Genomic DNA, 14,286 nt, shown 5'->3' on the forward strand with positions numbered 1-14,286 from the left:
GAGGAGGTGTAGTACCTCTGTGGCAACTGAACTCTCATGGGCGCCACACTACCCAGGAAGGCTGCAAATAGGGTTTGATCTTTCCCCCGTTGACTAGTCACAGACATGGATTCCTAGGGTTATTACAGAATAATGGTAAGGTGATCTCCTGGCTCCTATGGAACTTAAGAACTACCTAAGAGAGAAAAGACCAGATCCAGCCTTAGAACTACCCTGTCCTCAAAAACCTGTGTGTATTTAGAGGGGGGCACTTACAGACAGGGCTTGTATGTCACTCACCGTACAGGCTGACATTAAGGCCACCAGCAGCACCGTTTTAAGGGTGAGGAATTTTGCTGACAACTCCTGTAAGGGCTCAAATAGATCCCTGGTTAGAGCATCTAAGACTAGATTCAGGTCCTATGGAAGAATTTTTTTGGAGTATGACTGGTCTAGATCTGCCACAGGATTTTATAGGATGGGGCACCCACCTATTGGATGCTAGGTTGCAATTATACAACCCCCCCCCCACTCAGGCCAAACCCTGAACCGTGTGTATTAGTTGCCAACTCAAGTTGTAATCCTGCCTGTAGAAACGCTAGGCTAGGCCCTCATGCTTTGCAAACCAACTGAAGAGAGGGACAATGTGGAATTGGTCTTTGCCAAGATTTTTGAAGTGTAGCTTGAGAGAATACAAATTTCTTAAATAAAAGGACCCTCTTTTTACCCCCACTGTTTTTTGGCTACTAGTGGCCCACACCTGTGATATGCTGCTCTTGCATTGGTTAAGAGTAACTGTTCATTATTTCATCAGTCAATAGTGTTCAGAAAGTTCTGCTTGTTTCAGAGGAGAATCTTATGCACCTTTGTAAATGACTCACTCAATTTAAAAGATGTCCATTCCCCCCACCCCCCACTACCTAGATGGCAAGTTGATTCTAGAGTTATGGAGAGTGAGCTATCTCAGGAGAACTTCTGACTGGCTCCCACCATTCGCCATAGACTTAAGGGTTTTTTTTTTAACACACATAGCGATATCGCTAAAGCATCACCGATTTGGTGACGCAGCAGCAATATCGCCATGTGTGATCCTTTCCTCTGACCGGCTCCCCCACTGTCACTGATCGCGCAGCTCCATTTCTCGTTAGGTGCTTCCTGCTGGCGCCGAGGAGTGGACGTGGACAGGACGTCAGGATCGCTGCATGTAACGACCGCTATATCACTGCGAGATCTGCCTGTTTGGCAGCTCACTAGCGACCATTTAGCGATGCACCAGCGATCCCGACCGGGTCGTATCGTGGTCAGGATCGCTGGTGCATCGCTAAGTGTAAAGGGGCCTTTAGGCTGTGTGCACACGATGCAGATTTGCAGCGGATTTTACTGCGCAGAAATGTTGCATATCTGCATTGTGATGTATAGTAGCCAAAAAAAACGCTGTGCAGACGCTGCAGATTTTCACACGCGGTTTTCCTGCGGTACAAAATCCCCAGCATGTTACTTTTGTGCAGTTTTCTATCTCTCCTGTCACCAAATCCGCAGGGGGAAAAAAAACGCAGGTCATTTGACCTGCGGATTGCTTCCATTCAGCATGGAAAAATCCGCAGGGCTAAAAAGACCGTCTGCACTCAGTAGACTAGGCAGTTGCTTGATCAAGCCACAGCAGGAATAATGCAGCTGTTAAACAAACGTGCCCATTGTACCCTTGGTGTGGAAGAGCAGCTTGGTGCCACCACCTTCTTGTCTTCCTCATCGATCTCTGCCCCATGCTTATTTGACAGGAGCCATAAAGAGACAGGATTTATGTATCACAAGTAGGTGTTCCAGACACTTCTGCCAAGCCCAAGTTGCACAAAGTGACTGTACAGGAAGGTTTGAGGGACAGCATTTGTACCACTAGATAAGAATGTCCAATAGAAGATACACCTTAATTACGCTTTATTATTTTATCCACAACATATTGAATTAGACAAGACATGATCAGGACAACCATAAGCAGTTTGCCATTTTTTAGTCCATGTAAAAATTAAATTGCTTTTGACAGTTTTACTAATAGAAAAGTTCATGTCAAACCACTATTAAAATGTAATAAGGCCATAAGTCCTGAAGATATTTCCAGGAGTATAGGGTACCCTGCTACCACAAGCTGCTATTTTCCCAGCTTATCAGGAGACAAAGCAGACATACGAGAAGAGCATACTGTGTGAGCAAGAATAGTAATTGGAATCTCTGAGGCACTCAATTGACGCTGGTAGCGGAAAGGTTGAAGTAGAGAGCGCCCCATCTCTTTGTGCTTGACACCAGCCCACTGAGCACAAGGTGCAGAAGCAGATGGCTGGGCAGGTAGTTCAGAGTCATTTGGGAACCTCAAGTCTGAGACATCTAAAGAAGGTGTGTGCTCTTCCAGTGCAGAGTTTATTTCAGAGATCTCCCACATAGGCGGAGCTGGTTTCTGTTGTCTAATAGAATTAAGAAGTATTTCTGTATCTTGCAGCTTTGAGATGGTAATATCTATTGCTAGAGGGTCAGCGGTCTCCAAGCTCTCATCTTTCTTATATGGTGTAGACACTTTATCTCCATAAAAGACACCTACAATTGAGTTATTAAATTGGTTAATAGTTTCAGATATTATGGATGACTGTTCAAAGACTGGACCGTCAGGATTCAGGGGCGATCTGGTAACAGCTGGTCCACTTTCTTCTGCACCCAACCATGGCTTACCTCCTCCATTTGCCAGAGGTGTTGCATTAGATGATTTTATAAAAATTGAGGATTCATCACACTTTATTCCATGATCTAGGTGGTCAAGTGTTGAGTAGGGTGAGGAGTTACCCTGCAATGATGCAACAAATCCCAAGTCCATAAGCTCATTCAATGTGAGATTGGAGTTAGTCAGGAGGAAACTTGCACCACTGTTATCCAGGCCAGAAAACATCTTATTTCCAACTTCAGACCACTACAAAACAGACAGTTCACAAGGTGAGGATATAGCAAGTCAGTGTCAGAACATGTTCACACAAGCTGAAAGTGTTGCTTCTCTAAACTATATTATGGCTGCAAGTCTGACAGACTTCAGGTCTTAGGACCAGAGCCATAAGCCTCATGTCCATGAGGCTGTAATAGCAACTCAACAAATATGACCACTACATGGGTCTAATGACTTCTCACCCATCAAAGCAATATGCTTGGAGTCAATATAGTTTACTTGCTCTGCACTTATTGACCATCACCCGACTACTAAGCTTTGTTTCATCTGAAGGCCAAGCCACAGAGATTCTGGGCCAATCAGATTTGTTGTAAAGTCAAAAGAAACCTGTTCCGTTATTGGAGAAGGACAGGCTACAGCTTATAAGAACCTGCCAATTATTTTCTGAATTGTTAGGCTATATACCCATGTATGCAGAAAATTCCTGACTAAAAACCAGACTCCTTCCCAGGAAACAAGCATTTTTTTCCACGTGTTTTTATAGAGCATCCCCAGTCTCACAGAATATAGTTAGAAATGTGGCAAAAAGGGCAGAATTCATTAAAATGAATGGGATGCTACTTGTAAGTGGTTTTTTTTTAAGTGTTTTTTGCCAGTAAAAATAAGAAAAAAAAAAAAAAAAAAAAAAAAAAAAAAACACACACGTGTGCACACACCTTTACAGGGGTATTTCAGCTCCAAGATCCTATCCCAATATGTAGTAAATGTAACATTAGCAAACACCACCAATAAGAAGTTAGTATAGTTAGCCTGAGTTGCCTTGTCACTTACCCCACATGCAGGACTTTGCAGTAGCTTAGATATATGTTACAGCCACTCATAACCATGAGTTTCTTTACTGCAGTGCCCTACACATCAGATAAGCAACATCGTGAATCAGAACAACTACACTACATTTCAAATTGGATATCAGCCACATCTATTGGGATGGAGTCTTGGAGATAAGACAAAACTTAAGGGGTAGGTTTACAGATTAGGTCTTAGTCTGTAGCTGACAGTTCCCCTCCCCTACTTTACATTGAAATCATCTAAAATATAGTGCAGTTTGTGTCATTGTAGTCCAGCATCATACTTTAGGGACTGGCCACAGACTATGCTAGTCCACAAGGATTACTGAGGAGAGGTTGTGGTCCTGGCAGCCAAATCTTCAGCAGTCAGGAAACAATCCCACAGATATACAGGAGCATTCAATCAAAAGGAAGTAGCAGCACACGTTCACTGAACCGTGCAGATTTGCAGCATTCAATACAATCCTATTGATGCAATCTCTGTTGCAGAGACTAGCATCCTCACGAAATACATTGACATGCTGCATTCTTGAGAGAAATGTCACATGTCAGTGTCCACAGGCATGACATTTCTTGTAGTCCCATCCATTATGCTACTACAGCTCACTGCCATGTTTGACACTGCATAGGAACACAGTCTCAAACCCACAGCAACTCCAGATTGGGGGCACATACCCAAAGAATACTCTTTAAAGGGAATCTGTCAATTTTTTTTTGACTATCAGCTGCAGCCACTGTAGATTAGCACCTGATGTCGGTGACTGCAGCTGATAGTCAAAAAAATTGATGACAGATTCCCTTTACATCTTGCAACACTTAGCACTGTTACAAGTACACAACAATCTAACCATCAACACCCCACTCCTCCATACCATATTCCCACTTACCTTTCACTGGATACCTCTGAAACTCTTCTCTCACAATGCCATAGAAACTTTATATAGGCTTTGTGTTTTGCACTCACTCACCTGAAATCAGTTGAAATCAATGTCACACCTGCCTATTACAGCATATTGAAAGATCTGACAGAAACTAGATCTGGATCTAAGGCTAGTTTCACATTAGCGTTTACGGCTGCCGCTAAGCCCCGCTCCCTGCCGCGCCTCTGCCGGTAGCTCCACCTACGGGCGCATGACGCTGCATGCGTCCTGCGTCCCCTATCTTTATCACTGGGGACGCAGGCCGTGCGCAGTATGCGTTTGGCGGCGCATGCATCCTTTTGACGGTGCGCCGACCAGTGCCAAACGCAACCTGTTGCAATTTGGTTGCGCTCGGCGCACCGTCAAAAGGAAGCATGCGCCGCCAAACGCATACTGCGCACGGCCTGCGTCCCCAGCGATAAAGATAGGGGACGCAGGACGCATGCAGCGTCATGCGCCCATAGGTGGAGCTACCGGCGGAGGCGAGGCAGGGGGTGGGGCTTAGCGGCGGCCATGCGCAGCCCGACGCTGCGGCCGTAAACGCTAATGTGAAACTAGCCTAAAAGGCCACGTTCAGTACTTGACCTCAGTATTTGTAAGCCAAAACCAGGAGTGGGTGATAAATTCAGAAGTGGTGACATGTTTCTATTAGGCCATGTGCATACATTCAGTATTTGGTGAGTTTTTTACCTCAGTGTTTGTAAGCCAAAACCAGGAGTGGGTGATAAATCCAGAAGTGGTGACGTGTTTCTATTATACTTTTCCTCTGATTGTTCCACTACTGGTCTTGGCTTACAGATACTGAGGTAATTACTGACCAAATACTGATAGTGTGCACATGGCCTAATGGAAACACGTCACCACTTCTGTATTTATCACCCACTCCTGGTTCTGGTTTACAAATACTGAGGTAAAATACTGACCAAATACTGAGCGTGTGCACATGGCCTAATAGAAACACGTCACCACTTCTGTATTTATCACCCACTCCTGGTTTTGGCTTACAGATACTGAGGTAAAATACTGACCAAATACTGAATGTGTGCACATGGCCTAATAGAAACACGTCACCACTTCTGTATTTATCACCCACTCCTGGTTTTGGCTTACAGATACTGAGGTAAAATACTGACCAAATACTGAATGTGTGCACATGGCCTAATAGAAACACGTCACCACTTCTGTATTTATCACCCACTCCTGGTTTTGGCTTACAGATACTGAGGTAAAATACTGACCAAATACTGAATGTGTGCACATGGCCTAATAGAAACACGTCACCACTTCTGTATTTATCACCCACTCCTGGTTTTGGCTTACAGATACTGAGGTAAAATACTGACCAAATACTGAATGTGTGCACGTGGCCTAATAGAAACACGTCACCACTTCTGCATTTTTCACCCACTCCTGCTTTTGGTTTACAAAGGCCGGAGTCCCACCAGCCTAAGGGTATGTGCACACGCTGCGGATTCTGCTGTGGATCCGCAAGCAATGTACAGCAGGGTTCCCCAACTCCAGTCCTCAAGGCCCACCAACAGATCATATTTTGAGGATTTCCTTTGTATTGCACAGGTGAAGCAATTATCACTTGAGCAATCCTAAGGGAATCCTGAAAACATGATCTGTTGGTGGGCCTTGAGGACTGGAGTTGGGGAACCCTGATGTACAGTATAATGTTAATCAATGGGTTTTAGAATCCGCAGTGCACATGCTGCAGATTTTTCTGCGGTTTTAAATCCGCAGCATGTCAATTCTTTGTGCAGATTCCGCAGCGGTTTGACACCTGTTCCATTTTCCAGGTGTCAAACTGCAGGGGAAAACCGCAGGCTAATCCGCAGGAAAACCGCAAGTCACTTTCCCTGCGGTTTTACCTGCAAATAAACACGGAAAAATCCGCAGGGCAATCCGCACTGTGTGCACTCTCCCTTAGGCCTGTTTCACACTTCCGTTTTTTCAAATCCGTCAAAATCCATTGTTTTCCGTAAAAAAACGGATCCGCCATTTTTTGCAGGATCCGTTTTTTTGTCCCATAGACTTCCATTACGGTTACCGCGGATCCGTCAAAAAAACGGATCCGTTTTTAAAAAAACGGATCCGTTTGCATCAGTTTCCGTCAAAAAAACGGAAACGGATCCGTTTGGCGGACACAAAAACGGAAGTGTGAAACAGGCCTAAGGCATCGGATGCCATATGTTAATGACACTTGGCTCCTGCTCTGTAGTGAGCGTGATCTGAGTGTCAGCGCTCTGATCCTCTCGCATGAGAGAATCACAGCACAGGCGCGGAGGAGACAGAAAAAGTAATTTCTGTCTCCTCCATTGCTGGCGTCCACAGGAATCGCACTGCACTCGAGTGATATCCGATTTGTGCGATTCGATTCTAGGGTGCAATCACAACATGCCGCATGCCGAATCGGCATGAGAAAATAATTGTAGATGTGAGATACACCATAGGCCTGGGTCCCACTTGCAACTGCAGTGCGAGAAACTCGCGCATCAATACCTGGTACCGCCGCCGGCACTCGGGACCAGAGTGTGTGGCTGCATGTATTTCTATGCAGCTGAATGTTCCGGTCCGAGTGCCGGCGGTAGTGCTGGGTATTGATGCGCGAGTTTCTCGCATTGCAGTAGCGAGTGTGGCCCCAGCCATAGAGAAACACTGGGCCGAGAGAAATCTGATTTTTTATTGGATTGCACTAGTCCGATTTCATTGCAAGTGTGAGCAAGCCCAAATACTGAGGTAAAATATTGACCCAAATGCTGAACATGTGAATGAAGCCTAAATTTCACAATCACTTGGCGCATTATTTTGGAAACTACAAGTATATATATTTTTTTTTTTTTCTCATAGCCTAGTCCAGTCCATTTTTTAGACATGGTTTTATAAAACACAATTTGACTGTGCAATGTGAATAAGCTCTAACGGTGACCACAAAAATGCCCAAAATAAAAATGCCCACAGAAAAAGCCCACAGCCATGTATGCCCACTGGAAAATTGGCCACAAGGAAAGTTGCCCATACAGAAACTTGCCTACAGGGAAAATTGCCTCTATGGACATAACATTTATGTATTCCCTCCCAATTCTGTTATGTCGCTCAGGAACCTGTGTACTGTGTGACCCCGGCTGTACCGATATAGCCTTATTATCACCTACCCCCCAACCTGAAATATGTTATATAGCTTCAGAACCTGTGTACAGTGTGACCACGGTTGTACCGATATAACCTTATCACCACCTCAAGACCTGTAATAAGTGATCCTGCTCTGGAGCCCGTGTACAGTGTGACCACGGCTGTACCGATATAGCCTCATTATCACCCCCCCCCCCCCCAAGTCCTGTAATATGTTATGTCACTCTGGAGCCTGTGTACAGTGTGACCACAGCTGTACCGATATAGCCTCATTATCACCCCCCCCCCCCCCCAAGTCCTGTAATATGTTATGTCACTCTGGAGCCTGTGTACAGTGTGACACCTGCTGTACCGATATAGCCTCATTATCACCCCCCCCCCCCAAGTCCTGTAATATGTTATGTCACTCTGGAGCCTGTATACAGTGTGACCACGGCTGTACCGATATAGCCTCATTATCACCCCCCCCCCCAGTCCTGTAATATGTTATGTCACTCTGGAGCCTGTGTACAGTGTGACACCTGCTGTACCGATATAGCCTCATTATCACCCCCCCCCCCCCCCTGTAATATGTTATGTCACTCTGGAGCCTGTGTACAGTGTGACACCTGCTGTACCGATATAGCCTCATTATCACCCCCCCCCCCCAAGTCCTGTAATATGTTATGTCACTCTGGAGCCTGTGTACAGTGTGACACCTGCTGTACCGATATAGCCTTTTATCACCCCCAAGACCTGTAATATGTTATATAGCTTTGGAGCCTGTGTTCAATGTGACCACGGTTGTACCGATATAACCTTATTTTTCTGTTTCTGTTTTTTCCTCCCTTTCTTCACAGAGCCATTACTCTTTTATTTTTCTGTGCAGATTGATATATGAGGACTTGCATTATGTAAGACAAGTTCTACTTTTCAATGAGACCATTTATTTTACAACTTTGTGTACTGGAAATTGGGAAAAAAAATCCAAGTGTGATGAAATTGTGAAAAAAAAACACAATTCTGCCATTGTTTCTTCAGAATTGTTTTTATCGTTTTATGGTAAAAATGCAATATGATTCTCCTCACCAATTTGATTATGGCGATACCCAAAATGTCCAGGTTTTTATTATTTTAGTGTTGAAAAATCAGAAGTTTGCAAAAATTTTTTTTGCCATTTATGTCATCATTTTCCGAGACCCGTAACATTTTTATTTTTTGTCCGATGGACCTGTGTGATTGCTTCTTTTTTGCAAGGTGAGATGACGTTTTTATTAGTACTATTTTGGGATAGATGAGACTTTTTGATCGCTTGTTAAAATCTTATTTGTGGAATTGCGGAGACCAAAAAACTTAGCTTTGGCATTTTTTTCCGTATTTGGTGTTTACTGATCAGGTTGTTTTTGTATTTTGATAGATTGGAGTTTTCGGCAAACAAAAAGCGGCGATACCACAAAACGAATTTTTCGGATAAAATATACTTTTTTGCCCCAAACTTGGTGGGAAAATGGTGCTGCATCTTGTAATCCAAAAGTAGCTTACCAGGATGAAATGTGGCTGGGATGGAGCAGGGTCACTGCTGCAGGAAGCTGGCAGCAGGAGTGGGGCTGATGCTGCGGGCCCCAGGCTGGGAGGAGGGTGTGTTGGGTGGTGCGAGTGTGTGGCAGGTTTCGAGCTTTCAGAAAATGTTGAGAGTCCCTGTACTTCATATCCTTTTAACTGAGCTGCCGAGTTCTCAATCCGGACATGTGCCGCCTCAGGTGATCATTTTCCTGAAATCTTATTGCAGCAGTGACTCTGCTTTCTGGTACCCCACTCCTCTGCAGCTGCCTTCCCCCTGGTAATCTACCTTAAAAGCGTACAATAAAACGCACATCCATTTTATTAATTTTTTTTTTTTTCATATTTTCCTACCCAAAATTTGCGGTTAGTCTTATGGTCCAGTGTGACTTATAATCTGCAAAACATGGTATGTGATGTGAATTCCTTTTAATATGTTTATTTTTAATGGGGAAGACAGGAAGTGATTTGAACTTTTAATTTTTTTTTGTTTTTTTTCAGATTTTTTCAAAACTTTTTTTCCACTTTTTACTGTTATTGCTAGCCCTCTTAGGGGACTTGAAGATACAATCGTCCGATCGCTTACGCTATATACAACGATGCGCTGTGTATTGCAGAAATCTTGGTCTCCTTTGAAGCCAGGCCCCAGGAGTAAAAAAAACCCAAAACTCCGTAATGACAGGCAATGGGGTTCATCAGTTGTCACGATCCTGACACGAATCGCGATCACGTTACAGGGCCGCTGATGGGTGGAGAAAATGACGCATGTATGCACGTCGGTGTGAGATAAATGCTACTGTATTGAGACCCCAGGAGAGTGTGGCGTCAGAGTGTGTCAGAACGTGACTTATGTTTTTTTTAATGAAATTCGTGTAATGCCTGCTTCACACTTCAGTTTTTTCAAATCAGTCAAAAGCCGCCAAAAAGTGAAAATGGCAGATCCGCTAAAAATGTGTAAAAACGGATGCAAGCGGATGGTACGGATCCGTCAAAATGCGGATCCGTTGCATCCGCTGGCATCCGTTTTCTTGCGGATCCGTTTTTCCACACCTCCAAAATGGGATGCTCCCAAATATGATTGGCTCTTGGAAAATGCTCCCAAATATGATTGGATACTGGAAACTATGGAAAACTATATCTAGGGTGTTGTTATACAATATCTTTGAAAGGTTTTAGAGCTAGTGGCAGCGATGGAAGGAGTTATTGCGAGTATTAACAGCTTCTGTGTGGAATTTGATCTTCACTGCAATCGGTTGGGAATTATTGCTCTCCAGAGGGAGAAAAGAAGACTGCGAATCCTGCGTCGATGGAGACGACGGCAGTGGATTCATCCCATAAATGCGCAGAGGTTTACCCTTGGTGTGTTTTCTACACTATACCTGGAATTGAAGGATAACCCGGACAAGTTTTTCAACTATGTGCGCATGAGGCAGGACTTGTTTGACATATTGGTGGATCGTGTTTGAGCACAAATCTGGAGAAGGGACACCTACATGCAGTTTTCTATATCACCGGCGGATCGTTTGATGGTGACCCTTAGGTAAGTTATCTATTTTTTTAAAAGGTTTCTGATTCTGCTGACTTTTATTGTTATGTTATGGCTTGTATTTTGTGTTAATTTTACTTTTTTTTTTTTTTTACAAGTTTTCTGGCAACTGGTGAAACCTTCACCTCCCTCCATTACCAGTTCCGGCTTGGGATTTCAACTATATCTGGAATTGTACAACAGACCTGCCGGGCATTGTGGGATTGTCTCCATGAGAAATACAGCCCACAGCCAACACAGGAGAGGTGGCTGGAGATTGCCGACAACTTTAAAGAAATCTGCCAGTTTCCAAATTGCGTTGGTGCCATGGATGGGAAGCATATTCGGATTGTGAAACCCATTGGATCTGGATTTTACAAGAAATACTTTTCAATTGTACCTATGGCCATTGCGGACGCAAACTGCAAATTTATTGCCGTGGACATTGGTGCATATGGGCATTCAAATGATTCCCAGGTCTTCAAGATGTCTGCCATGGGCCGTCGTTTGTATGGAGACAATTTTGATTTTCCACCTCCAAGACCACTCCCTGGAACAACAGGCCCACCAATGCCATTTGTGTGCGTTGGTGACGACACATTTCAGTTGTCCAAACACCTCCTCAAGCCATATGGTAGTCGTGGATTGACACACCGCAAAAAAAAATCTTTAACTATCGATTGACCAGAGCACGAAGAGTGGTGGAGTGCGCTTTCGGCATTTTAACTGCAAAATGGAGAGTGCTCTTGACGGCCATAAAAATGAAAACAGACTGTGGATGAGGTTGTGAAGGCGTGTGTCATCCTGCACAACTTTGTACTTTCAAAGGAACCTGTTTCCATCGAAGAAAATCTGTCTGAAACCACCTTGTGGGATTACCAGCAGCCAACTGTCCGGAGTACTTTGGCAGTGGCAAGAATGAGGGACTCATTTGCGGATTATTTTCTCACACCAGAGGGCAAACTTGACTGGCAAGATAACATGGTATAAATTTTTTACCAATTGTTTTTAATAAAAGTGTTGTATTTTCAAATTTAAAGCCACCAGTGTACTTTTGAAATGTTACCTTTTTTTTTTTTTTTTTTTTTTACCTTTTACACCACCTCTTTACTTTGTGAAATGTAATGTTGTTACCTTTTTACACCACCGGTTTACTTTGTGAAATGTTACCAAGTGTTGATACCGAGAAATAAACCCCCCCCCCCCCCCCCAAAAAAAAAAAAAGAAACTACACAATAAAGTTTTTTTGAAAAAGAAAAATTGTTTTTATTTCTCAAAATTTTAGAAAACTTTATTTTTTGGTTAAAAAAAAATAAAAATTGTAAATACATAACAAAATTACATAAACATTACAAATGCTGGTAGTTTTGGGTGGAGATACTATCGGAGGGGTTAACAGGGTTGAAACGGGAGTGGATGGACAGACGAGGTTTGTGTGAACATTGAAGGTATGTGTGGGGGTGGGTATGGTGATCGCATTGGGGTATAATGCAGTGGGGAAGGAAGGTACTGGGAAGAATGAAATGGGGAACTAGAGAAAGGAGAGGGAGTGGTAGGAGGAGGGATGGTTGTATGATGGATGGTGGAAGGATAGACGGGGGAAGGATGGACAGAGGGAGGATGGGATGCTTCAGCGAGTACCTCCACTAGAGTATTGTGACAGGCTTGCATCACACGCATCTGTTGGTGAGTACTTAAACCTTCCATTTGCCGGACAACTGATTGAAAAAACACCAAGGTTACTTTCCGGTAGCCGGTTTTTCCGGAGCCCATGACGGCACACATGAGAGGAGATCCGCCCAGCCAGGACAGGACCCCTACTGAAGATAAAAGGGGTGGTACCTCTCCCTCGCTTCAGTTGGTTTACAGAGCATGAGAGGCCCCCCGCGCTAGTACACATGGTAAAACTACCACCACATTATATCTTACAAAAAAAAAAAAAAAAAAAAAAAAAAAAAAAAAAAAAAACACCCAAACTATAGTGCACACCAAAGGAGTGATGGGGGGGGGGGGGGGGGGGGGGGGGAAGAGAAATACATAGGTGCCGTCATGGGCTCCGGAAAAACTGGCCACCGGTAAGTAACCTTGGTGTTTTCCCGTCTCCCATGACGGCACACGAGACTTCTGTAGAATAAGACACCCTAGGGAGGGACCACCGCTTGCAGCACCCTTCTACTAATGGTTGGGTCAGTAGAGGAAGATGTATCAAGTCGGTAGTGCTTAAGAAAAGGTCGAAGGTGAGGACCAAGTAGCGGCTTTACAAATCTGCTCAATCTATACCTCTGGTGGAGCGAGCCTTGATGCCTTCTGGAACCGGAGCGCCACTTGCAGAGTAGGATAACATAATGGCCTCCCTGATCAATCTTGCAACGTTACTCTTAGCTACCCTGTACCCTTTTCTATTACCCAGAAAAGCTACAAACAGGGACTGATCTTTCCTCTGACTAGTTATTGACATTATAATATGGCTCTCTTTACGTCCAATGTATGGAACTTTTGCTCCCCAGGGTTTTTAGGATTATTACAGAAAAATGGCAAGAAGATCTCTTGAGTCCTATGAAAATTTTGGACCACCTTGGGGAGATAGAGTGGTTCTAAGACCAGACCCGGCCTGTCATCCAAGATCTGCGTATATGGAGGGCATATAGAGTTTGTAGGTCACTCACTCTACGGGCCAATGTTAAGACTACCAATAATACAGTTTTAAATGGGATTAGTTTTGATGACAGTTCACGTAATGGTTCAAAGGGATCTTTGGTTAAAGCCTCCAAGACTCGATTCAGGTCCCAGGGAGTTATCTTTGGGATAATGACCAGCCTCGATCTGCCACAGGACTTTATAAACCGGGACACCCACCTATTGGCCGCTAGGCTGCAGCCATACAGGACCCCCAGAGCTGAGACCTGGACCCTGAGGGTGCCAGTGGCCAATCCGAGTTCCAGCCCCAACTGAAGGAACTCTAGGATAGGTCCCACTGGAGCTACATCCCCCAAAGGCTCCCCCAGGAACTTTTTCCACGTTCTACCGTAGATTTGGGATGTTATAGGTTTCCTACTTTTCAACAGGGTGGAGACTAACCCTGGTGAGAATCCCTGGCGACTCAGTAGCGCCCTCTCAAAATCCAGGCTGCCAGATGGAAGCCCCCCACCTGAGTGGACCACCGGTCCCTGGGAGAGTAGGTCTGGAACCTCTGGTAAGATCCATGGATCAGTCACTGACATGACTCCCAGAAGGGAGAACCAAGGTCTCCTTGGCCAAAACGGAGCTATAAGAATTATTCTTGCTCGATCCTCCCCGATTTTCCGGACTACTACGGGGATCTTTGTTATCAGGGGGGAACTTCTAGGGTATTTGTAGGGCATCTACTGCGAAGGGATTTTCTTTTGAATTCAGTGAGCAGAACTTCCTGACCCCACT

At 44.4% G+C, this 14,286-nt stretch overlaps 1 protein-coding gene across 3 annotated transcripts; it reads right to left on the bottom strand.

The window, feature by feature from the left end:
* Nucleotides 1-1,897: 1,897 nt before the first annotated feature.
* On the bottom strand, nt 1,898-4,743 carry LOC141059087 (uncharacterized). 3 transcript variants are annotated; one of them, XM_073555328.1, is made up of 2 exons: nt 4,719-4,743; nt 1,898-2,932 (listed from the first exon to the last, which is right to left on the bottom strand). In XM_073555328.1, the coding sequence occupies exon 2, from the start codon at nt 2,909-2,911 to the stop codon at nt 2,126-2,128; it is 786 nt and encodes a 261-aa protein (XP_073411429.1). In that variant the 5' UTR covers nt 2,912-2,932; nt 4,719-4,743; the 3' UTR covers nt 1,898-2,125. The 3 variants fall into 3 exon arrangements, with proteins under 3 accessions (XP_073411429.1, XP_073411427.1, XP_073411428.1); XM_073555326.1 differs by lacking the exon at nt 4,719-4,743 and adding an exon at nt 4,638-4,692; XM_073555327.1 differs by lacking the exon at nt 4,719-4,743 and adding an exon at nt 4,035-4,059.
* Nucleotides 4,744-14,286: the final 9,543 nt, after the last annotated feature.

The sequence above is a fragment of the Dendrobates tinctorius genome, unplaced genomic scaffold (genome assembly GCF_039654945.1).
Source record: "Dendrobates tinctorius isolate UK_male_01 unplaced genomic scaffold, ASM3965494v1 ptg000223l, whole genome shotgun sequence".
NCBI lineage: Eukaryota > Metazoa > Chordata > Amphibia > Anura > Dendrobatidae > Dendrobates > Dendrobates tinctorius.

Bases quoted from the DNA above. Each gene is read 5' to 3' on its own strand.
- LOC141059087 (XM_073555328.1), bottom strand. From the start codon at position 2,911: ATGTTTTCTGGCCTGGATAACAGTGGTGCAAGTTTCCTCCTGACTAAC.